The sequence below is a fragment of the Gallinula chloropus genome (assembly GCF_964237585.1).
Source record: "Gallinula chloropus genome assembly, chromosome: 4".
Taxonomy (NCBI): Eukaryota; Metazoa; Chordata; class Aves; order Gruiformes; family Rallidae; genus Gallinula; species Gallinula chloropus.
In genome coordinates, this window is record NC_140088.1 from 34,437,662 (window position 1) to 34,461,058 (window position 23,397).

Sequence of the window (23,397 nt, forward strand, 5' to 3'; positions counted from 1 at the left end):
GCTATTCGGGGGTGCTTAAATAATTTATTATGGGGGTTTGAGGGGGGGAGGGAGGGTGTTTTAGGGGAACCGATGCTTTTCACGTGGCGCGTATTGACTTTGTAACGTCATACCTGCTGAATAAAGTCGGGGTCTGATGAGGGGTGGGAGCGGATCTTCCAACGTGGGTCGTCACGGGGGATTGGGATTGGGGGCGGGGAGGGGTGTGTGGGGGGGGTGCTGTTTGTATGATGTTCCGCCTGCCGCCCATATGGTCCCGCCTCTTCGCGCTGATTGGCTGGACTCGCGCACGCCAGTCCAGCCAATCAGCGCGAAGAGGCGGGACCACACCGGGCGGCGCGCCGTGGACCGCGGCGGTAGCGGGTGGAGGCGGCGATGGCGGCGGCCGCCCCGGTCCCGGCTCCGGCCGTTTGCCGCTCGGTGCATTGGTTCCGCCGCGGGTTGCGTCTGCACGACAACCCGGCTCTGCAAGAAGCGCTGCGGGACGCCTCTTCTCTTCGTTGCATTTATATCTTGGACCCCTGGTTCGCCGCTTCCTCCGCCGTGGGCATTAACCGCTGGCGGTGAGTGAACTGAGGCGGCGGCGGCCTTTTAGGCCCCGGCCGGGCCCAACGGGGACCGGGCGGACTTTAGGGCGTGGGGTGTGGGTAGGAGCGGTGGGACCGGAGCGTGTTAAGGCCTCTGAAGTACCGCGGCCGGGTCGTGTCGGTCAGGCTGGGCACGGGCAGCCGTGGCCGGCCCCGGTCCCCGGTACTGGCTCCATCCGTGGCCAGTACCCGGTATTGCCTCCTTCCGTGGCCGGCCCCGGTACCCGGTATTGCCTGCTTCCGTGGCCTGCCCCAGTCCCGCCTCCTTCTGTGGCCGGCCTCGATCGCCGCTCCTGGCTCCCTCCCTATCCGGCCCCGGTACCCGGTATTGCCTCTGTCCGCGTCCGGCCCCGGTACCCGGTCCTGCCTCCCTCCGGCCCCGGTTCTGGCTCCTTCCGGAGAGGTTTCCACCCGCGATCGGCCTCGCCGTGGCTCTCACAGCGGCGTTGCCTGGCCGTGTGGGAGGGTGCCTTCAACTTTTATGTAATGTCGTTAGACTTTCCCCTGTAGCGAGCGCAGAAAGCGAGGAACCTTTCGCTTTGGGAAAAGCTTTTTTCTTCCCGAATTCGGAGCGAGGGTTGCGGGGGGGGGGGCGTGGGGTGGGGGGAGAAGGACAAACGCATAAAGCCCTCCGAGCTGCGGGACCGCGCCACGCCTTCCCTCAGCCCGTCGGCTGCCAGCTGCGCGTAGGCATGTGCGCAAGCCTGCCTTTCCCCGGACCCCCCCTCCGGGTTTTTTTTTTGGGGGGGGGGAAAACGTGATTCGGCTGCTGCTAGGACGGCAGAGACGAAGCTGTTGGGGCTTTTCCTCTCGCTGCAAGCGGGAAGGTGTATAGAGAGTGAGTCACGGTAGTGCAGAGAGCAAGACCTTATGTACCTGTACCCAGTAACGTTACATAATGTTATTGTGTCAGGTCTTGGCTCCCTAAACATTTGGAAACCCAATCCAGGTAGGGATTCTCCTCCTGCAAGACTCCCCTGCATACAAACGAAGCAAATCAACCCCCCTGTACAACCCTGTCGAGGGGGGTTCAGGACAGGACAGGCACCTGGCTAAAAGTCCTTTTCAGTGCTCTTTGACATGTCACGTGGCGGTGCCGTAGGGAACTGTGCACCTTAGTTTCATCTTAGAGGCACGGGGTGGTGCCGGCAGTGTCTAAGCATTTCTAGAACCCGCTTGGAGGGTGGCTTAAACCTTGTAAACGTGCAGAAATGACCACAATGTGGATGTTCAAATTACAGAAAATTGTGGATTCTGTTCCCGCTAGTGTCCCAGGAGCCTGGAGTGGTCTTTCCATTGGCCAGACAGAACAGGCAGTACCAGACAGAAAGGCCTTTCACGTGCTGCTGTTGTTGCTCACTGTCCTCATTTGGAGGAACCAAAGCAGTGCCCCCAAAAGATTAATTCCTGATCCATTTAATCCTTGTTTGTTTCCGCCAACATTGCGGAGGGAGGGAAGCAGATAGTGGTTTTCTTTATGTTGTAGTCATTAAACATATGAGCAGGTAAAGTTTTTAACGATCATGTTTTCTTGGAGGTGTGTACTGACAGCAGATGTCAGAAATTAGCACCATTTGCTGTGGGGCGAAAGCATATTAGCAAGTTACTTATATTTACCCGAGTTCCACTCATTCCCATGGGGAACCTTGGCTTTGTTGTTCTGATTTTTTTAACTCAATTGCTTGTATTTAGAGTTCTGTGTTCCAAAAGCAGATCTTTGTGTTTACCCATCTCCCAGAAATGTAACTTATTTAACTGTGCAGTGTGCGTGAGCTGTATTGTACTAAGCCCTGTTGAAATTTTAAAACAGATGGGAAAGTTAACAGTCCTATTTAATAGATGGAAAGTGGGCTGGGGGTAGGGAAGTGGTTTCTTTTGGTTACTCAGACCTGGGTTTGGGTCTTCTGTACTGTGATGTTCTGCCCTTATTTCCCCGAACCCTGAGTCCCTTTCTCCCTCAGGACATGGAGAGAGCTTGATCTATCTCAGAGCTTCCAGATCCCATTGTGGGCAGCATGGCTGAGGAGAGAGGAAGGAAGCACCTCGTTTGCAGAGCGATTGTAGCTGAGGTCTGCTGTTAGTTGTGTGTGGTCTTAAGGGAGCTGATGTAGATACTCATGTCTTTCAGGTCACGCTGCAGAGTGGTCATGCAGGAATGAGGTGGAGGTAGAGGTTGGCAGGCTCCCTTACAAAGGGTTGTGAGTTTGCCAGCAGTGCCACGTGCCATCGGGGAGATTAAAGTTTTAAAGCTGGTGTCTTTTGCAGAGTTAGGCAAAGTGAAGTCGAGTTACAATGTAGATGGGGGGCTGAGGCGTGGCTGTGAAAGCGAAGATGTTATGTTTGATGGTTTATAGCATAATGGGGGAGCACTAAGTCACATCATCAAATGCAAAAAGCACTTAAATGCTTTTTTACCGTTTTGGGGTAGGAGGGAATAAATTAACACCTTGGCATGCTCTCCTCTTCCTGTCTTCATGGTGGAAGATAAATTGCAGTTCTGTTTGCAGCTGTTTCAGCTACAGAGCGTTCTTGCCTTGGGAGATCTTGCTGCTTGGTTTCTTGGTACTGATGATTCTATTGTTTTCTGCTTGTGACACTGTGCGTTTGTAGCTGGGACTGTGAAACTTGCACAGTTCTTGTAGCAATTCATTACTTTCTTGGGAGTAATATACTGACATTGTTGTATGCAAAAATCCCTCCTGCCCCAGAACACATGAAAAAATACACTGTTGGGAATTACATGGTTTATGCTTTTCTCCATGTCGTAGCTGGCAGGGGGGCACTGCCAGCTCTGAGGAAGAAAATGGGCAGGAGGATGCAGGAAGAAGAAAATCCTGGAAACCTCTTGCATCTGGACAAGCAAAACATGCATTGTGACTGACTGGGAGTTGGCTGGTGTTGCGATCCCATTGCAGTTGGTAGACAGACCAGGGAACGATATAAATTCTTGTTTTCTGTTTCTTGTCCTAACTTTTGGTTTGATTTAACATGGGTGTGCTGGAGTTCCATGCAAATTCTCTTTGTTTGTCTTTTAGCCATAACTGGACTGGCTGACACGAACTGCTCTTGTTTCTTCTCTGCAGATTTCTGCTTCAGTCCCTGGAAGATCTGGACAACAGCTTAAGGAAACTCAACTCTCGCTTGTTTGTCGTGCGAGGGCAGCCAACAGATGTCTTCCCAAGGCTCTTTAAAGTAAGAGAACAAAGTCATTTTCTGGAGCATGTGAAGAACAGCTAAATGTCCCGGTGCTATTCTTGTTTTCACTCAATAATGAACCGCTGGTTGTTGGAGATCCCCTTGGCTTCTCTTAAACTGTAACTAATTCTTCACTGTAGCAAACTCCTCTCTAACTATAGCTAACTTTAACTACCATCCATAAGGGCCAGCTTGGGAGCCAGATATGGTCTTGAACTCAAATTTGCAAAGAAATTTATTAGTAGGGTGTAACTGGGATGCTTGAGCTTCTCTTTTTGGATGGTGGTCTTTACCTTTGTTTCCAAGTCAGGTCTTGCAGGGTCACTCTGTAGAACACTGATTCCTCTGTGTCAAAAGCTTCTTCCCTACTGTCCCTTTTCTTCTGCAGCTTTTCCTTGGGAAGTCTGTTGTGTCCATACAATCTTACAGACAAGTGAAGAACCATGTTGATTGGGGTGTGAATTGCAAATTGGGCTTTGAACTACTATTTCAGAAACTGTTTTGTTAGCTGACCTTCCTTTTCTTCTCCTGTTCACGGCTGCAGTTCATTCTGCTCAGCAGCAGAGTACAGCTTGGGTCTGTGCTTCCTGCTGATGTACCATTTAGGATGGTGGGATGTGCAGTGACCTTGGTGGTTGATGATGGATTAGTGGGATGCATTTCTGAAGTGATAGGTCAGCACTGCAGATTGTGAGAAGGACAGGGCTGGTAGGAGCATCTCCTTGAATACCAGGGTTCCTGAAGGAGTATCATTCTCTGTCCTGCTCTAAGGTTGTATTTCCTGTTGTCTTCGAAGCTTTTTGATGGTGACTTTGCTTGTGTGGCAAAGCTAAAGGAAAACACATAGTTCACAACATACTATGAATTGAGTTTGTCATGTGGACAGTACCTTACATATGGTAGACAGGACTAGTGTCCCCAAAGCCTGCTGTAGACCCAACTGCTGAAAAGGAGAGGTAAACTTGAGTCTGTATGTAAATACCTGCTGCAAATGGTTCTGATGTGTATTTTCTGAGGGAGGGGAATTGGACTATGCAGGTCAGAAGGGGCACTGATATTTTTTTTTGGCTTCTGCATGTTAACAGGACACCAATTATGTGCTGCTTTTAGCCTTTTCAGAGCCTGCTTTATTTTTATCTTTTGATCTGCAAATAAGTTCTGGCTCGTAGTAGTCCATGTTTGCCTTACTGTACTTCAAGGTGTTCGCAGGATAATTAAAACATTTTTGGAGAAAAATGCTCACTCTGGTCAAAGAATAAAAAGTAGTTGGCAGAGCTGGAGGTTTGGAGACGTGGTTCTGGAATCAGGCTGTTTGCTGCCATCTGTTTTTGCCTGGGCAGAGGTGGGCTGATAAACATGTTAGATGTGTTGTAACAGAGCTCAAAAAGAATGAGAGGGGGGCGGGTAAATATATGGCTTTCATGGGAATTCAAGCCTCTTTGGAGCTGCTGGTCTGAACACTGAATTAGCAGCAGCTCATGCCTCTCTGCTGTGGAGAGGAGAGTTATGTCACATGTGGTAATGCAACACTTAGACCTAATATAATTTCTGCTCTCACTGCCAGTAGCTGAGCTATGTTGCCGATAACAGTCACTGGGAAGGCACTATTATGCATGGATATCATGAGGAGTGCGCTTGTTAGCTCTGTGTTAACCTTCACGGAGGGTTTTTTATTACTTCCTCTGAACAAACGTTTGCAGTTTTACTTCTTATATCAAAGAAAAGCAAGTCATTTGTCCACTGAAGTTAGCTCACAGTCCCTTTGGTGTGAGGTTTGGGGTTTTCCCTCTGCAGCTTTTCTTTGCTACAGGCTAGATACTAAAAGACAAGTCAGTCATGACTTTCCTTTTGTTTTTCATCAGCAATTTATTGTCACACAGTTTACATACAGTTGTGCTCTGATTCCTCTGTGCTGCTGTAGCACAGAGTGGTGGGCTTCTCAAAACTGTGGGAAATACCTGAATTTTTGTGTTCTTACTTAAAATCTCAGCCTGAAATATCATTGTGGGTTTTTTCTTTCTTTCAAGGTGGTAATGTGTTTTTCTTCAAGACCAAAGCCATCTTTTCCAAGCCTTTCTGCTGATACTGTCTTATAAAAGAAGGAAGCTTTTGAAAGGAAGCTAATAAATTACGTAGGATCAGGACAGGTCCTGGAACATGCATGTTCAACCTTGTTCTGAGTTACGGATGCTGTTGGGTTCTTATTTTGAAAAAGGAGCAGACCTCTCTGAGATGTATATTCACTGTACATAATTGTTTCAGTTCTCGGTCCTTCCCAATATTAATTCTAGGATTTAATCTAAGTTAGGAAAAGAACGGGGCTTGTACAAATAACCCATCTTTGGCATTAATTTTAATGGTCTTTAGTGAATTAATTACATTGCTTCTTTGTGCTTTGTTGCTTGTTCCAAGGTAGAAAAACCTGACCTGTACAGATAGAGGTGACTTAGACTGTCTCACTTGAAGAATGTGGTTCAAATTTTAGTTGTGTGAGGGGTTCTTTAAGTGTCTCTATAGATTTCTGTCTGTGTTTGACCAAAGTGTTTGTTAAACAAATCTGTGGGCTGCTGCTCTGCTTGATGGATGTCTCGGGAGGGTCGCTGTGGAAACCATTAAACCTCTTCTCATAGGATTCATTTTCTGAGGAAAACTAGGCCAGAGTCTTTGAGAGCAAACTGTGCTCTAGAAAAGCCTGGAAGAGACTGAAAGCTATTTCATAAGGCCCATTCCATGTAATCTGTGAGAGAGCTATTAAAGGTGTGAAGATACAGAATGGGTGCGTGGCTTGGCTAGGGTAAAATAACTCCCCCAAGGCAGAACTTTAATTAAAATCTGAACTGCGGTGTCGTGCTGCGGTGTGCTGACCAGAGGTGGTCACTCACCTGCCATCCTTTTGTCCTGCATTTCTCACTACCCTGGTTTTACGCTGTTTGGGTTCGACAGTGGTCCTCTATTATGGGATGACTTTAAAAAGATGTTAGGAAAAAAAATCTGGAGTGTATTGTTTTTATTTAATGGTAGTCCCCACGTAAATATTTGTGGGTGTTGAGTGGAGCTTGTGTGGAAAGAGTTCTCTGACATTCTTTCCCTACAAATACCAGAGCAGGATGGTGGGGTTACTTTTGGACAGCATGGTGCTGCAAAACAAGGTGGTAGGCTTGGGGACTGAGCTGTGACCTATGGACATCAGTAGAAAAGAACTCAAACTTCCTCCTATGTGTTTTAAACCTAATGTTTAGGAATTTGCATCGCAGATGCAGCGTTCACTAGAGCTGATAAAATCTGTGATTCTGTGGGTATCTTTACTCCAGACTGCTGCTCTGCACAGGAACACACTCTTAAGTTTCCAGGACTTAACTCTGGCCAGGAATTCTGACATCCTTGTTCCCAGCTGTGCTGGTTAGAAAGTCTCTTCTGCTTGACAGCTGTGTATATTCTGTTTCTTGCAGGAATGGGGAGTCACTCGTCTTACCTTTGAATACGACTCGGAACCGTTTGGTAAGGAGAGAGACGCTGCTATCGTCAAACTGGCCAAGGAGGCTGGCGTGGAGGTGGTGATAGAGAACTCCCACACCCTCTATGACCTGGACAGGTAAGTGGAGAGCAAGGGCAGAGGTGCTGCTTGAGCTAGGCTGGGATTGTCGTGTCTGGGAAGGCTTCAGTCTCCTCAGTTACGCTGGCTGCTGTACGTTGATCACTGTCATCCTGTGTGAGCCTGGAAGGTGTCAACAGGATTACTCTGCGCACTCCACTTTTGATTAGAGTACGTCAAAGTGCTGACAGTGACGTGAATGTACAGAAAGGTGTTGCCTCAAGCTTATTAAACTCTGCACTTGACAGTCATTTACGTTGCTCATCTGTGTCCTATTGATTGCTCTCCTTGAGCGTGTCCTCGCTGCACTGCTTTTTTTGCTTCATTGTAATGAAGATAGTTGAGCTGTTGTCTCAAACAGGTTATGAAGGCAGGGCTTTTAACTGATGGATGTGCCAGGACAGATGGAAGAAGTAGAACAAGGTAGATTGGGGCAAATTTCCCTTATTCTGAAACCTGAATGTCTTGTCTTTGTTGTGTATTTGCTGTGGGGGAGCCTTGCCTTTATGCTGATTTTTATATACTTATATATGTCATCTCCATATATATATATGTCATTATATATAATCTCCTTAAACAGCGGACATAGTCTTTCATCAAAGACTCCAAAGTATGGTTGACTTCAACTGTGTTTCAGTACTATTCTTACAGGTGGCTTGTTTTTTTGTTTGGGTTTGTTTTTTTCGTTTGTTAGAATCACAGACTGGTTTGGGTTGGAAGGGACCTTAGAGACCACCTAGTTCCAATGCCCAGTGGAACGGATGATTTGTGCCAGTAATACTGAATGTAGGTGTTCTCCTGTAAATCTTTACCATCCATAATTTCCTGTGGGAAGGAGCTCTGCAGTTTAGCATATGCTGTGTGGATATGTTTGTCTTTGGGGTGAGGGGGGGTTCTTTTCAACCCATCTCATCAGCAGACACTGCGTTAGAATTTTTGCATTAGAAAAGACCATGAATCCTTACCCCTTCAGTGTCAGCGCCCATCACATCCTTCTTCACATCATCTTTGTTTTTTCTAAGGTGGAGAGTCTTAGTTTACTTCAGTTTTGAGGTGCAATCTGTCCTATTTATCTTCTGAGTTTTGTCACCTTTCTGTATACTTCTCGATGTTTCTAGAGGTGGTGAAAACTGTAGCTAATGTTCCAAGTGTAGGACTGTGATGGGTTTGTGTAGCATTACGGTGTTTCCTGCCTTCCCCTTATGGGCCCTAGCAGTCTTTTTGCTTTTTCTGGGTGCTACTAAACGCCAAACTGATATCTTGGGGCTTCCTTCCAGAATGGTTGTAGCTATTTGAGAGGCTGCTACCGCCTAAGTACATTTAAGACTGCGTAGCCATGCATATGGAGAAACAACATGACCAACATTGCGTTTTGCCTGATATTTTTGTCAGCTGGTCATGTGGTGTCCAGGGAAATTTCTTAATTGCCTTTCATTTTTAGCTATCCCAGATAGCTTCTTGCGTCAGTAAACTTTATGATTATGCTCTTTTATTTTTTTGTCTCTTCCCAGATATTCTATGAATAATATTGAGTAGCAGAAGTCCTGGCTCTGTGTAGGATTTTTCCTCCTGCTAGAAAAATGGATTCCTGCTCTGTTCTGTGTATCAAAGAATTTTCTGTCTGCAGGGACCTTTTCCTTTACCCCAATTTGTCTTGGTTTCTTTACAAATTTTCAGTGAGGGCTCTAGTCAGGTGGGATGGCTTCTGAAAATCCAGGTAGGGTACATCAACTGAATCTCCCTTGCCCTAGGCTCAAATGTCACTAATAGATTTTGAGGCACAACTTCCCTTTACCAAGGCCAAATTACCCCTCTAGCATATTGCATGTACCCATGCACTCGCTGATTCCATTAGTATTTTCTACCCGTCTGCCTAATGTGTATATCAGCCTCTATTCTGTCAGCCCTCTGATGCCCTTGAAATGCTTTTTAAATCTGGAGTCATAGTTGCTTTTTGCAACTTAGAGTGTTGGTTCGTTTTTAAGGCAAGTGTTACGTGCAGCAGCTATTCATTTGGGTATTTCTAGACGTCCTTTATGACTCCTGGATGAATCCTTACTGGTCCTGGCAAGCTGTTGCTGTTCAGGCATAGCTTTTTTCCTGTGCTGTTTCTTCTTGGCCTCCTAGCCTGTGATACCTCCTGATATATTTCCTTAAAGGGATTCGGAGTTGAAACCTCCACAGATACCCGATAATGAATATGTGTGCAAAAACAAACGCGTGGTGTTCTGCTGTGGTGTTACAGTGCCTGGGTTTTTTATGACTTGGTCACCTCTTGACCCTATAAATATCCTGGAGTGTCTGTAAAGTGATTTTGTTAATTTTTTTTTTTAAATGCTAATTATGCTTTTTAAAAAAAAGTTTCTCAAAATTCTGTTTGAGTTGGGAGGTGCAGGGAGGCTGCTTTTGTGGCTTTTAATTTAACGTACTGGTTTGGGGGGGTTCTATCTTTATTTGGTCTTAGTTCTTGTGAAGGACTTTCCCTTCTGTGCTCGCTCTTAAATATATTTTGATGGGTTGTGTGCACTTGTTGAGGTTTTTCCCCCCGACGTCACCTTCAAATTATCTCAGTGTTGCTTCTAAGTGTTTTGTGCCTCGGCTTGTTCTTCCTCAGCACACTTCCTTATTTTCAGGCAGTTCTCAAAATAAAAGCCATTATGGTATTGTTGCTCTTGGAAGGATGTGAAATTCATGCATGGCCAAAGCCATGGTTAGAGCCCTTTGCACTGCATAAGACTAAGCCACGAATTGCCTTTCCTTGTGGCTTCGTGATTAATTGTTCCGTGAAGCAGTCGTTCATGGCAAGGAGAAAATTGGGCTTTGGCAGGCGGCGGGGTGTGACAGCCAGTCTGTGTGGAGGCAGTTGAAGTCTCCGGTTACTCTGACATTTCCTGGTTCTTGGCATCTCTGAGATGTCTCAGCAGGTGGTAATACAGTTTTAATTCTGTATTTCTCCTGGAAGCCTCTCTCGGAGTATATTGCCCTCCAGTCGTGTTACCCAGTCTTTTAACTCATGGTTTGTGTTGTCCCTCTGCTCAGCCTACTGTTTTTCCTGCATAATTAGTAACCTGGTGGTAGTGTCCTATTTCTCATATTTCTTTAATTAGAGTTTCCAACACGATTGGCAGGCCTGGTTTTAAACAATTTAGGCTAATCTTTCACTTATACATAAATGATTCCAGCAGTCCTCCTCTTGTTCCTTGCAATGCATTCCTGGTACCACCAGCTCATTTTAAACATTTACAAAGAACCTGTTCTGATAACTTGTGAATTTGACCAGTTTTTACCCAGTAGGAGGATTACAATATGCTCCTTTGTGGCGCTGCTATGTGATTATCAGGGCATCTTTCCCCTCCTCTTGTCCACAACAAGGAGAGGGCAATGTAAAATCAGCATCAGTGCTAGAAGATACTCCTAAGAAAATCTAGGAATTCCCAGTCAAGATTAGCGATGTTCAGACTGTAGAAGTCACAGAGAAAAGATAATCTCTTGGGTATCAGATTAGCCTGCCCAAAGCCTTTACTTGACAATTATTCTGTCTGACAACTTCCAGCTGACGAGTTGTTCTGTCCCTTCTCTGGATCTGCCTGTTTTCTCCTCCTTAGGATCTAAATCCTCTGTAGTCTGTTTGCTGACGGTCAGCGCTGTGGCTTCCATAATCCCAGACAGGCCTGGGCTATTCCGGGGGGAGTGGTTTTGGCTAGAAAAGAAAACTCTGAGCTTGTATGTTTGAAGTATGCATCAGGAGCAGCTTTTCCTCAAATATTGTAGCCTAAGCCTGAAATTACAGTTAAATACATTTTAATAGGAGCATTAAACTTAAAGGAACCAGGCACTGGGGAAACGTGGTGGTTCTGCAGTTCATAATTATGCTATGCCAAAAAAAAGTGATGTATTTCCATCTAAAGAAGGTTAAGTCAAACTTCAGCCTGCCAGATCTTGTTATCATCGTCTGTCTTGCATGGCACTCCAGTGTCAGGTGTTCTCCCCTTGCGCTGACACTTAGCCTGTCATCAAGTCAGTCCCTTCTTCATCTTTCTTCTGCTCATGTGTGCAACTCTCCAGAAGCGGAATTGTTCGTCCTTTGTCCAGCGTCTGTTGTGTGGCATCTCTGTTGGTTGTCTCTCTGTGTCCTCTTTGAATCTGTAGAAATACCCCTTGTCTTATGTATGCACAGCCCTATGCGACCTCTCTGAAGCAAGGATTTAGATCAGAGCCGTTGCATAAGATGGGCAAGCTAACTAAACGGTCCCTGTGCATCGGTACCGAGGTGCCTTGTTGAGCAGCCCGCTTGCCGAGTGCTGGCAGCCAGTTCATCCTCGCGCGAGGAAGAGGAAGCAGGGGGAGCACGCTCGCTCCTTTGCCAGGACTGAGCTCTGTCATTTGCAAGCAAGCTGAGATTGCCATGGTTTTGAGGCGAGCAGCTTGCCCCTAGCATGGTAGCCATCCTGCTGGGGCACTGCCGTGGAGATATGAGTCAGAAGCTGACACCTGTGAGGGTGTGCGCTCAGAGTCGGCAGGTACTCTACTGTCACAGGTGACTGTCTGTGGGGTACCTTAAAATCCTAGCAGTGCCAGAGTTATGTCTGTTCAGGTTTTGGTTGCCTGCTCTCTTGAGGTAAAGCGTGAGTGGCATCAAAAAAGGCCCTCATAATTTCTGGCATTGAAGTACTACTGTAGCGCAGCCATATTTGTGTTCGCCAACACCGGAAAGGTTGGGTTTTGTATGACAAGTACAGGGGCTATGCTTCTCTCTGTTCTGCTTCAAGCCAGCTAGAAAAATAACTGCCACGTGTAGTCTGTGAGTTGTGTCAGGGGAGACAGATAAAATGGGATTAAATCTGGGGACCGTCGTCCCTTTTTCCGCCCGTCACTGGGGAAAGCCCTGTGACATTGTACTGCCTGATTAGAAGGACAGTAGGAGGAAGAAAAGGACTCCTGCTTGGAGGGGACTCCCTGTACAAATCTTTGTACAGAATGCTGGACAGTCCCCTACAGTACCCAGTGTGTGCCGTACAGCATCCAATATTGTACAATATCCAGGTTTGATACTTCTTTTCGGGGAGGTATTGTGAAAGGCTCGGATTTTGTTGCATAACGCCAGTGTCAGGTGCTGAGAAATGTGCGACTTGCCCTAGTGCTATCTCTTACAGCTTTGTGTCCTGGGTCCTATAACTGTTTAGGAATTTAGGTGCTGTTACTGGGTAACCTTACTTGTATTCGCATCCTCGAGGGTGTCAAATACAGATGCTGACATCCACCTGCCAAGCTGCAGGGATTTGCTCCAAGTAGCCAGAAGTTTTACCTGCGGGTGTGGGAAGTGGCAGGGGCCTCAGGCTGAGCTGCAGCCTGGCAAGAATTGTGGAAGAGAACTGAAAAAAAAGGAGGCATTGTTAAAGAAGTGACCTCCCCACCCCCATCCCGAGCACCTCAGGGCAAACACGGTGCCGCTTTGTCACGTTTTCACTCCGGGCTCTGAACGCTGGAAACAAGGGAGACCTCCCAGTGCTGTAACTAGAAATGCCTCGCTGCTCTTCCAGCAGCAAGCGCTTATCGTCTGGGTATCTCTGTGAACTGAGGGGCTCATCTGGAGACCCCAGCACTCAGAGCAAGCCACAGAGAAGATACTGGTGGGTAGTATCCATCAGTGCTCACCATCTCTTACTGCCTCTGGGGTGGTACGCGGAGGCAGCCGGCTGGAAAAGCGTGTGCATGGAAGCAGGAGATGCTGGGTGCTATGGAGGTGCAGGGCAGTGTGTTGCCTGTGAGGCTCCCCTCAATGCAGTTGGCTCAGAGGGGTGGCAGAGAGTGCTGTGCCCACGCTGTCACGATGTTTACAGCCTGGCACTAAAAACGCACGGTGCTCCCTCTGTGCTCTGTGCGCATCCCGCTTGCCCTCCATCCCGTTCCGTTCATTAGCGTCTCTTTCTCCCCCCAGTTTACAGCTTAGAAGCGGAAACCGGGGGAGGGGGGCAAGCTGCGGGAGGCTTCGCTTTTAATCTTCGCAGCGGCGGGGTGCCTGCTGCCAGGGTCCCCCGTCCCGCCGCGGCTGGCGGTGCGGAGGAGGCCCGCGCTCCCGGGGCCGCGCCCGGCCCGGATGAGGGCGGTGGCAGCGGGAGGCACGGCGCGGGGCCGGCTGCCCACGTTGCCGCCGCGCAGCAGCGGGGGAAGCTGGGTCACCGCGTAGCACACGTGAGGGAGGGCTCAGGGCTGGGGAAGGCCCCGGGGCCGGCATGTCGCTCCTCCTCGCTACACGTGCGGCTTCGGGGGGGAAGGGAAGGCACATGGCGCCTGCCGAAACACTCGGCTTTAAGCCCGGCCCCTTGCATAAGCTGTTGACTGTAATGGGTGGGGAAGGCTGCTCTGCCGCGGCTCCTGTGTGAGCTGTGGGGTTGGCTGCCTCAACTTTATGTAATGCTGGCGATCCCTCTGCTGCCTGCCTTGCTCTTAACTCCTTCCTCTCCTCGCAGGAGAGGGGGACACAAATGGCATCTTTCACCCTGGGGAAACTTACCTTGCCTGGGGAGTTTCTCAAAGCTCTGTCCCATGGCCAGGGATGCTGGGTGAAGCAGAGGGATGGGGAACCGCGGTTGGCATTCCTGTGGCATGATCTGACATAGGTGTATAGCAAGAGACAGGGCCACTCATGACCTTATGGTATGGAGTAGGATGGTGATTAATCAGGCAGAGAGAGGAATGACGCAGACCAGACTGGGATTTGTCTCATCTGAGATGGCTGGAGGAGGGGGTCACTAACAGGCTGGGACTTTTTGCGTCGGACAGGGAGGAAGCAAGGTCAGAATTGGGTTAGGGTATCACAAGGTATCAGGGGAACAGATGTGGGTCTGGGATTTGCCATTTTAGGGTGACAGGCATTAATCAGATTGTGATTTTATACAGGGGTCTGGTGGGGAGCTGTGGGAGAGAGATGTAATGCTAAGCCCAATTCAGCTGGAGCGGGTTTGGGTTTTTTCCCCATGGAGATGAATCAGTAGTACGTGGGGTTTTGGTTTTTTTTATATCACTTTGAGGGTTGCATCAAGTGGAAGGTAGGTCTGAAAGGATTTCTGTGTCCAAAGTAAAAGGCTGTGGTGAGCAGAGATAGTGGGATGTAGTTTGGCTGTCATTTCCTCATGCCTTCTGTCGTAGCGAGGCTGTATTTTTTCACCTGGCTTATTTTGTCTCCAGAATAATCGAGCTGAATGGCCACAAGCCACCCCTCACCTACAAGCGCTTCCAGGCCATCATTAGCCGAATGGAGCTCCCAAAGAAGCCGGTGAGCACTGTAATAAGCCAGCAGATGGAGACATGTAAAGTGGACATCCAGGAGAACCATGATGATGTGTATGGAGTCCCGTCCCTGGAAGAGCTGGGTATGTGTCAACAGTGATGGCAAGGGTTAACTATCAGCTGAACTGGCATATAGAGAAACTCTTTCTGATGGCTGGCATGTGCCCAGGACAACTCTGGCCTTCTCATCTGATCTGGGCTGCCACTAGCCGTAGAAGCAGCTTAATGTTTTCAGTGAGTGCTGGACCTTGTGGGAACAGGCTACTGTCTCTTGCACTGCTGTTGAGCACAGTGTTGTCTTTAGCATTGCTCTGAGTGGTCTGTGTCTGTCCTTATGTTCCCCGCTATACTGGGTGTGTAACCACTGTATCAGTGTCTCATGTCCTCACCAGCTGCTTTCCTCCTACTGCCACCTCCAATATGTTGTGTAACAGACCTGAAGAGGTAAACTAACTGTGTACCAGGCTCAGATCATTTCATTCACCAATCTGGGAGCTTAGCAAGACACAAGATATTACAGAAATTTCTTTCACTCATCTTGCTGTGCCTTGTGGTCCTGTGTTTTTCTTGGAGCAGAAGGATAACTAGAGAGCTGAGGCATGAGAAATGCTGCTCTGGTTGCTGCCAGAGGAGGCTCCTCTGTCAGTCTAGGGCAGTACAGGGCAACTGCATTATTACTACAGCCTTTTACATCAGTTCTTTGTTGCTAATCCAGTGCCTTCCCCAGCACCAGCTCTCAGTAGAATAGGAGCCTCACCAGGAGCAGTGAGGCTATCTAATGAGCTGCTGGTGTCTGTGGCAAGGTATTTTGTAAGGCAGAGCGTTGGAGCAGCTGCTCTGGCCTTTAGAGCTGACACACAAGAGAGTGCTGGCGTGTGAGCAGTGGGAAAAGTCCCCAGGTGGCTGCCTGAGGCATTGCAGGGAGAGGCCCTTGCAGTGTAGTGTCATGAGCAGGCTCTCATGTTCTATGACTTGCCTGCTGTAGAAGGACTAGAGCAGCAACTAAGGCATGTTAGGCAAATGCAGTACATAGTGCCTTGCCCTTATTAATGCCTAATCCCATCTATACCCTTTGTCTAGGTGTGGCTTCAAATCTTAATAAAGTTCTTTCCCTCAGGCTTTCCTACAGATGGTCTTGCCCCTGCAGTTTGGCAAGGAGGTGAGACGGAAGCTTTGGCACGGCTGGATAAACACTTGGAAAGAAAGGTAACCCCTGTTATTTAAGTGGTGATTCCTGCAACCTGTGCCACCACTGGCCATTGCCCTGTTACCATGCTCTTCCTCTCGGCCTAGCCAGGGTCGCAGCATTCGCCTCTGGCAGGCGTGTTTGCTGTTGTACTCTTGTGGTCCTGGGTTCTATGTGGAACAGGATGCCCCTGGGCTTCCTCAAACCCAAAGAGGTAGAGCTGTATATTAATTATGCTGCTGTTTGGAACATGTAGGATTCTTCTCCTTGTTTTTATTCCTCTGTTTCCGTTAGAGGAGTGCAAACTTGGAAACTCCTGTTAAGTTGCTCGGTCCCTGCTACACACTTCACACTATCTCCTTTGTCTCTGAGATATTAGTATGAGTACATGCTTGTCAAAAAAATGCCTTCCCCTTGTACATCGGCCTGTTAATGTAGTGTCTCACTGGCTGGCATTCCTTTAGCTCCTTTATGAAACACACAAATTTCTGCTAGTGAGCATGTGTTCTTCATTACAGTGCTCAAGGCAAATCATGTCCAAGTAATGAAAGGTGACCCAGCTGCAGGGACATGACTTGATTTTAAACAGTCTGTAGCTTTTTAATGCTGGATGGACTGGTGGCAGTTAGAGAGATCAAAGCCTGAACTCTCATGCTGAAGGTAGAATAAATTGTCAACATTGTAATACTCCACAAAAAGGTCTGAATATCCTGGAATTTTCTTGCTTGGTGGGTGAAATGAGATAGACATACCTGGACATAAACAGTACCATTGGCCTGCATCTCTAACCACAGCTAGGGTTATTAGCACCTGCATGCAGAGCAAATTCAGTCCTTTTCTTGGCCAAAACGACTAAGTGGTTTAAATCCTGGAGCAGAGGTTTTGCATTTCTTGAATGGAGTGTGAGGGTTGGGATTGCCCTCTTGAGGCCTCTCCCGGCAGTGTTTGGAAGTGACTAGAAGACACTTGTGCTGACGGACCTGAGTGGCTTTGCCACCCACAAAGAGGTCTGCCCGTAGTAGTATCCCACAAAGTTGGGAGGTTTTTTGCTTATTTCTCCTGAATATGTCTAGGCATGGGTTGCAAATTACGAAAGACCAAGGATGAACGCCAACTCATTGCTGGCCAGCCCTACAGGACTCAGTCCCTACCTGCGCTTTGGCTGCTTGTCCTGCCGCTTGTTTTACTATCGCCTCTGGGAGCTGTACAAGAAGGTAAGGCAAAAGATTCATCTGGAGAGCAGGATGGTTTTGAGCATAGCGTGATGCTGGTTTCCAGACAGCGTGCCGGAACGGCTGCCAGAGTCACCAGTGCCTTTGGCTGTGGGGCTAAGCTTGTTGCTACTACAGAAGAGGCTCTTGGGTGAGGAAAGGTGACTTTCCTACATATATATGTAGCCAAGCAGACCTTCAATCTGCAGGTAGCCTGTTCCTCAGGCTGGACTCTTGTGTCATGAGCCATGTAGAGATTTTTGCTGTTAGTTTTGGGTCATTCCAGTCTCTTGTCAGTATTACTGAGTGAGCTGACAGCTGACAGCAATGTAACTTTACTACCTGGGGTTTCTGGTAAAGGATGATCTGGAATTGAGCTCCTTTATGGGGCTTGTCAGTAACTGGCTTGGGCATCATGTATGTGCGCGTGGGTGGCCTCCGGCTCGGCTCGGTGAAGCCAGGCCTGCCCTGCTTGTGAATACCCTTGTTCCCCTCTCCACAGGTGAAGCGGAACAGCACGCCCCCGCTCTCGCTGTACGGACAGCTTCTCTGGCGGGAGTTTTTCTACACGGCAGCCACAAACAACCCAAAGTTTGATCGCATGGAGGGGAACCCCATCTGCATCCAGATCCCCTGGGACAGGAACCCTGAAGCCTTGGCAAAGTGGGCAGAGGGCAAGACAGGCTTCCCTTGGATCGATGCAATCATGACCCAACTGAGGCAGGAAGGGTGGATCCACCATCTGGCCAGGCATGCGGTGGCCTGCTTCCTGACCAGGGGCGACCTCTGGATCAGCTGGGAGTCAGGAGTCAGGGTGAGTCTGGCATGTCCAGAGGCTTGCAGGAGGCCATAAGGATGCACTCGCTGCAAGGATGGGCACACAGGTATGGCTTTGGCTTTGCACATAAAAGTTGCGTGGAAGAAAGGATTTGCTAGCAGGCTCTTGGCCTACCAACAGCCTGACTTCTTTCTGCCTTCTGCCATGAGGCTCTGACAGTGCCAATGGAATCCAGTAACTGTAACTAAATGTTAGTGGGACCCACTGGTAAATATAAACTGAGGTTTTGGGGGCTTTTTAATTTTTTTTTTGTAAAAGTTCTTTCAGTCCATTAATTTTCTTTGCAAGTTCAGTGTCATTTTGTAACGGGACCTTTCTCCTCGTGCCGGTCAGGGAACGCTCCATGACTGTGAAATCTGAGTCTAGAGTCTCTCAAGGAAAGAGGTAAAAGACCCTCCTTTTGTGCCATCTGAAGGGACAGAGAGCTTGAACCTACCCGGTGTACGTACTGCCCTACACAAACAGCGGAGGCAGGGGCGCCTTGTCACAGAGCAGCGCGTAGCTGAAAGTTGGGCACTAGAAGCACAGCGCCTGTGCGTGGAGGGGAGTTAGTTACTGCTGAAACCTGTCCGTCTCTCAGTGTGCTCTGGGACTTTCAGAGGGGTTCTTCCTTCTTGCTTTGGTGCTTGTTCTTCTGTGCAGCATCTTCCTGCTTCCTGTGGTGGGTTCTTTGCACTTGTTGCGCCTCCCAGGTTAGATCAGTACCCAAGGCTTGCTGCAGTATGAGGGTAGTGATTTAGTCTGTAGCTGCACGAGAGATAAGACGGCACTTTATCAGTGTGAGCAGGCAGTGCCTCCCTATGTGAAAGCATCTAGAAGTGAGGTGTATTGACCAGCCAGCTGGCTTCAGCCAGTGTATCGCTTCTTTGCTGCTGCTCTGTTTCCTCGGAGCTGTTCTCGCAGCTCAGTGCCTGCTGTTTGAAACAGCACCTTGGGTCCTTCTGCCCCAAAGTCCTGCCCAGGGAAGCTCTCACTGCTTTTTCCTCCAATTGCTGCAGGTATTCGATGAACTGTTGCTGGATGCAGATTTCAGTGTAAATGCAGGCAGCTGGATGTGGCTTTCGTGCAGCGCGTTCTTCCAGCAGTTCTTCCACTGTTACTGCCCCGTGGGCTTCGGTCGTCGCACAGACCCCAGTGGGGACTACGTTAAGTAAGTGGTGTGACTGGAGCTTCTTTCCCGCTTGATCTGTGAGCTGAGGTTGTTTGGTAGCTGAGAGGAGTGCGGTGCTTTCTGTGCCTTGTGAATGCCACGTTGCTGTATTTTAAGTGGTGTTTCTGCGTCTTTTTTACTTGTTTTGCAGGAGGTATCTGCCCAAATTAAAGGGCTTCCCCTCACGGTATATCTACGAACCATGGAATGCCCCAGAGTCTGTGCAGAAGGCAGCCAAGTGCATCATTGGGGTGGACTACCCCAAACCCATGGTGAACCACGCAGAGACCAGCCGACTGAACATCGAACGCATGAAGCAGATCTACCAGCAGCTGTCACGCTACAGGGGGCTCTGTAAGTACACACAATTGCAAAAAGCGCTGTTAATAGGAGAGAGAGAACAGTAAGAGGAGGGGGTCATGATTTAAAATAGATAGCACTAGTGTCTCTGGTCTGTCCTTGTGTGAAGACGCAGTTGGTTTCCAGGAGGAGCTCCACTGAGCAGGAGGTAAGCAAGGGGTTTGATTAGTCTTGAGACTGGTGAATGCACAGCACCATCCATGGGTCACCAATGATCCATTCTTCACTTTGGAAAAAACCTAGGCAAAGCATCCTAAATAAATACGCTGCTAGGTCACAGCATCTGTCTGTGGCCAGCACTGCGTGAGCACAGCTATGAACTCATCCTGCTTTGTGATATGGACGTGCTGGTTGGTGATCACTGAGGTGTTGCCATGTCAGAAGCTTCTCCCACCACAGATGGTTTTTGTTTCTTAACTTTAATCCCTTTGCCTTCCTCTAGGTTTACTGGCATCGGTCCCGTCATGTGTGGAAGATCTCAGTGGCCCAGTCACAGATTCGGCCTCAGGGCAGGGCTGCAGCACCGGTACAGGTGAGTTGGAGCTATCTGTGTGCTTCCGAGACAGTTTCACATCCACTTCAAGGCTATGGGCAGGAGAGAGAGATCCTTTCCTAACAGGAAGAGGGTGTGTAGCTAAGAAAGCACAGATCACACACACCTTCCTTTAGGCTTTCTTAGAAGTCCCCAGCGAGCCTTCATTCCTAAAAGGGCTGAAGAAAAGGAGTTCATTAAAGCCAATCTTTTATTGCCTGTATGGGATCATATGGAGCCACCTAAAGGAGAGGTGCAGATCCCTATAGAGTAAAATTAAGCTGGCCTGCATCAAAGGAGGATACGTTTGTGTTTGTTCTGGGGGACTTAAGAATTTTGTTTTTTTCTCTTCCTAAAGTTTTTTCCAAAGTTTTCAAGGTGTTTTCACCACCTCTCAGTGCTTGGGCGCTGCATGTTCTTCCTCCCAGCTCAGTGACAGGTTGGGCTTGGGTATATTTGCAAGGGAGCCGCTACAATGACTCCTCTTCCTCTGCAGTGATGAGGCTGTCGCAGGCAGACCAGGCTTCTCCGAAGCGCAAACACGAAGGAGCAGAAGAGCTGTGTGCTGAAGAACTATACAAACGAGCCAAAGTGACAGGTCTCCCTGCTCCAGAGATGCCTGGCAAGAGTTCATGATTGTGAGTATCCCCCAGTGTGATCTGGCCTAAGCTGCCTTGTTCTGGCACCTAGCAAGGCTCAGTCGTATTTCCTCCCTGCATTTTAATGAACAAAGTGGACTTGCTTGTGACGGGAGATGGCTCTAACTTTAATTCCCTAGCCCTGTGACTTGGCAATTGCAAGCCCTCTGCTTGTTCCACGTGTGCTGGACAAGCTGTTAACTCAGCTGCCTGTCAGAGAGCAGTACCCTGTCGCTAGAACAATCAGGGAGCACAGTCAGTCATGGCTTTGCTCTAGTGAGCTGCTTCTCTTTCCACAGCATGGGTTTGCAGGTGAATTTGTGGGTGTGGTGGGGGTATGGGCTAGAGAATGGGGGAGCAAAGCAGGTTCCAGTCATCTGCTCAAAAAGCTCTAGATCCCAGGAGGGAAGGAGGAGTTGGTTGCATGTTCTGCCAACTTTTTTGGTTTCAAAAGGGAGCTCGTGGCAAATTCTATCCTTTGCTTTCTCCTACAGCCAGCAACGAGCACCTTGCAAGTGAAGAGTGAGAGTGCTGAAGGGGTGACCAGAGGAGTAGGGACTGCTGCCACAGAGGGACTGGAACTTGTGATCCACGACAGAAAATCTGGGGTCTCATATAAACGTGTAATTCCGATAGCTGCCACAAAAGGGCACTGCATTACTTGTGCTTGGGAATATTTGGCCTTCTGGTCTCCAGATAGCCAAATATGTCTCTCCTCAGACATGCCCCAAAATCTGCCCACATTTAAGGGGCAAGAGCCTTCTATCAAACTCTTAACTCCCAGGTGTATCTTTCTTTTTGGTGTGTGAGACTTGACACGTTGACGTAGGGAGCAGCATCTGCACATCTGAAAACTAGCGAACGCCCTTTCTCATCACTAGCACCAGGCGGTGAGATGCGCCAATGAATTCAGATTATAGTAGGAGCTGAGAAGGAAGCTGCTACCATCTCAAAAGTAAGAGTACCCATCCTACAGGAGAACAGGAAAAACCCAGCATTTCTTTCATTAGTCTAGACTGATGGGAATGGAAATGCTTTCTCAGTAATTCAAGGTGTAATGCTCACATGGGATGGAAACAAAGGACAACTGTAGCATGGGAACAAAGAGGTACAAACTGTACACTTGAAAGGCACTTAAAACTTTCCCTGCAGAAGAACCTCTCTGCTGCCAGGTGAGGAGTAGTGCTCCTGCCTGGAATGGGCAGCTTCAGAGGGGTTTGACACCTGGGTGGGGCCTGATGCGGAGAGGAGGAATTCTTCAGAGAGTAAGATCACACCTTGACACGAGTAAAGCAGTCTCCTGGAAGCTTGCTGGTCGTAATAAGAAGGGAGCTACACCTGGCAGTATACTCCCATACCTCATACTCAGCACACCGCTCCTTCTTGCCATTTGCATTCACACCGGTGCTTTGTTAGTCTAGCAGGACGATTGTGTAGCTTTCCTGGCTCTTCACTGTACACTCCTTGTCCTGGTCCTGTTACACGTCATTTCAATGCGGTGCTGGCAGAGCACCTGTGCTTGCCTTCCCGCCTGGGAGGGCAGGGGAAGGTAGTACTGCAGAGGAGCCTCTCTTTTGGCTGTTTTCGAGAGGGATTAGATCAACTAGCTGGCCTCATGCAATGGGTTGCTGCTGGCACTGTTCTCATTTGCTGTCCGAAACCTTTCATCGGCGCCTGGCACAGACCGTGTGGGGCTGTATGTGCGCTTGTGCAACTAACCGGAGCCGTCTCCTGCTCCCACTGGGGTAATCGGATTCCGTTTTGGAGCCTGTGTTTGAACCCGAGCAATGGGACTGCAAATGGAAACTGACGCAGATGTGTCTGGGAAACCTGAAGTGGCTGATTTGGGTCTATGAGTTAATTTATTGGGTAGCTGAATAACTTTCCTTCCTGGTCATCTCCCTGGGGCACTGACCCTGGATTCCTTTTGCCAAGGGAAGCCATTGGGCAGACTGACAAAGTAAACGAGTTACTTTTCCTGCCCTTGCCTAACTACTTGTAGAGTCTGCCTAGTGAATAACCCCATAATCAGCAGGTTTTGTCTCCCTTCAGTCTGCCCAGACCTTACTCCCACCGTCTTGGTGTTGGAAAGGTATAAAGGAAAAGAGATCCTCCTCCCATCTTCTACTACAGAGAGAAGAGGGAGGAAAAGACATGCACTTTGTACACTTAGATTACAGAAATTGTGACTTCTGTCATTTGCAGTTTCATGCTTAGGCAATGGTCTGTAAATATGACTTCTTTTTTTTTATAAATGTCTTTAACCCTCTCCTTGCTGTCATCCCAAGTTATTTTGTTTGATAAGTGGTATTTTTGGGGCTGTATCCGTGGGAGTAAAGAGCTGAGGGGAGGGGAGGGAAAGATCTTGTAAGTGATCTCTTGGAAGGCTTTGGGGGTGAGGAGGATATCACCCCTGTGATGTGGATGGTGGTACCTGGGAGAGCTGTGGTTCGGGTAGGAGAACTGGGAAGGCCACAGAAACACAAGGGCAGTCAAAGGCAAGGAGAAAAATTCTGGCAAGAAACCTGTTAAGTAGTCTGGGATTCATCCACTTGGCTGGGATTCTGTCTTTCCCCAGGTGAGATGATAATGGCCTGTGAAGCGGTGTGACAAAGGAGTGGGGGATGATTGGTTCCTGTAATGTTTGGGATTGGGTGTGTTTGAATTCACTACAAGATGGCAGATTGAAGGAGGCTGCACCTTCCTTACATGGATTTGTTTGGGGCAAGCTCTTCCTAATTTGTGGGTCCTAGCAATTTGCCTGTTTTTGGGGGAAAGGGAAAGCTGACAATAACCACTAGTGAAGATACCATTTTTG

At 48.4% G+C, this 23,397-nt stretch overlaps 1 protein-coding gene across 1 annotated transcript; it reads left to right on the plus strand.

The window, feature by feature from the left end:
• The first annotated feature begins 365 nt into the window (after nt 1–365).
• CRY2 (cryptochrome circadian regulator 2) lies at nt 366–22,850 on the plus strand. Its single transcript, XM_084263863.1, has 12 exons — nt 366–563; nt 3,671–3,779; nt 7,232–7,374; nt 14,563–14,747; nt 15,782–15,870; nt 16,924–17,064; nt 17,564–17,875; nt 18,898–19,049; nt 19,201–19,403; nt 19,852–19,941; nt 20,438–20,579; nt 21,074–22,850. The coding sequence occupies exons 1-11, from the start codon at nt 376–378 to the stop codon at nt 20,575–20,577; spliced, it is 1,752 nt and encodes a 583-aa protein (XP_084119989.1). The 5' UTR covers nt 366–375; the 3' UTR covers nt 20,578–20,579; nt 21,074–22,850.
• Nucleotides 22,851–23,397: the final 547 nt, after the last annotated feature.

Bases quoted from the DNA above. Each gene is read 5' to 3' on its own strand.
- CRY2 (XM_084263863.1), top strand. From the start codon at position 376: ATGGCGGCGGCCGCCCCGGTCCCGGCTCCGGCCGTTTGCCGCTCGGTG. The intron at 3,780-7,231 runs GTAAGAGAACAA...TGTTTCTTGCAG, and splicing joins TCTTCCCAAGGCTCTTTAAA to GAATGGGGAGTCACTCGTCT. The intron at 14,748-15,781 runs GTATGTGTCAAC...TCTTTCCCTCAG, and splicing joins CCCGTCCCTGGAAGAGCTGG to GCTTTCCTACAGATGGTCTT.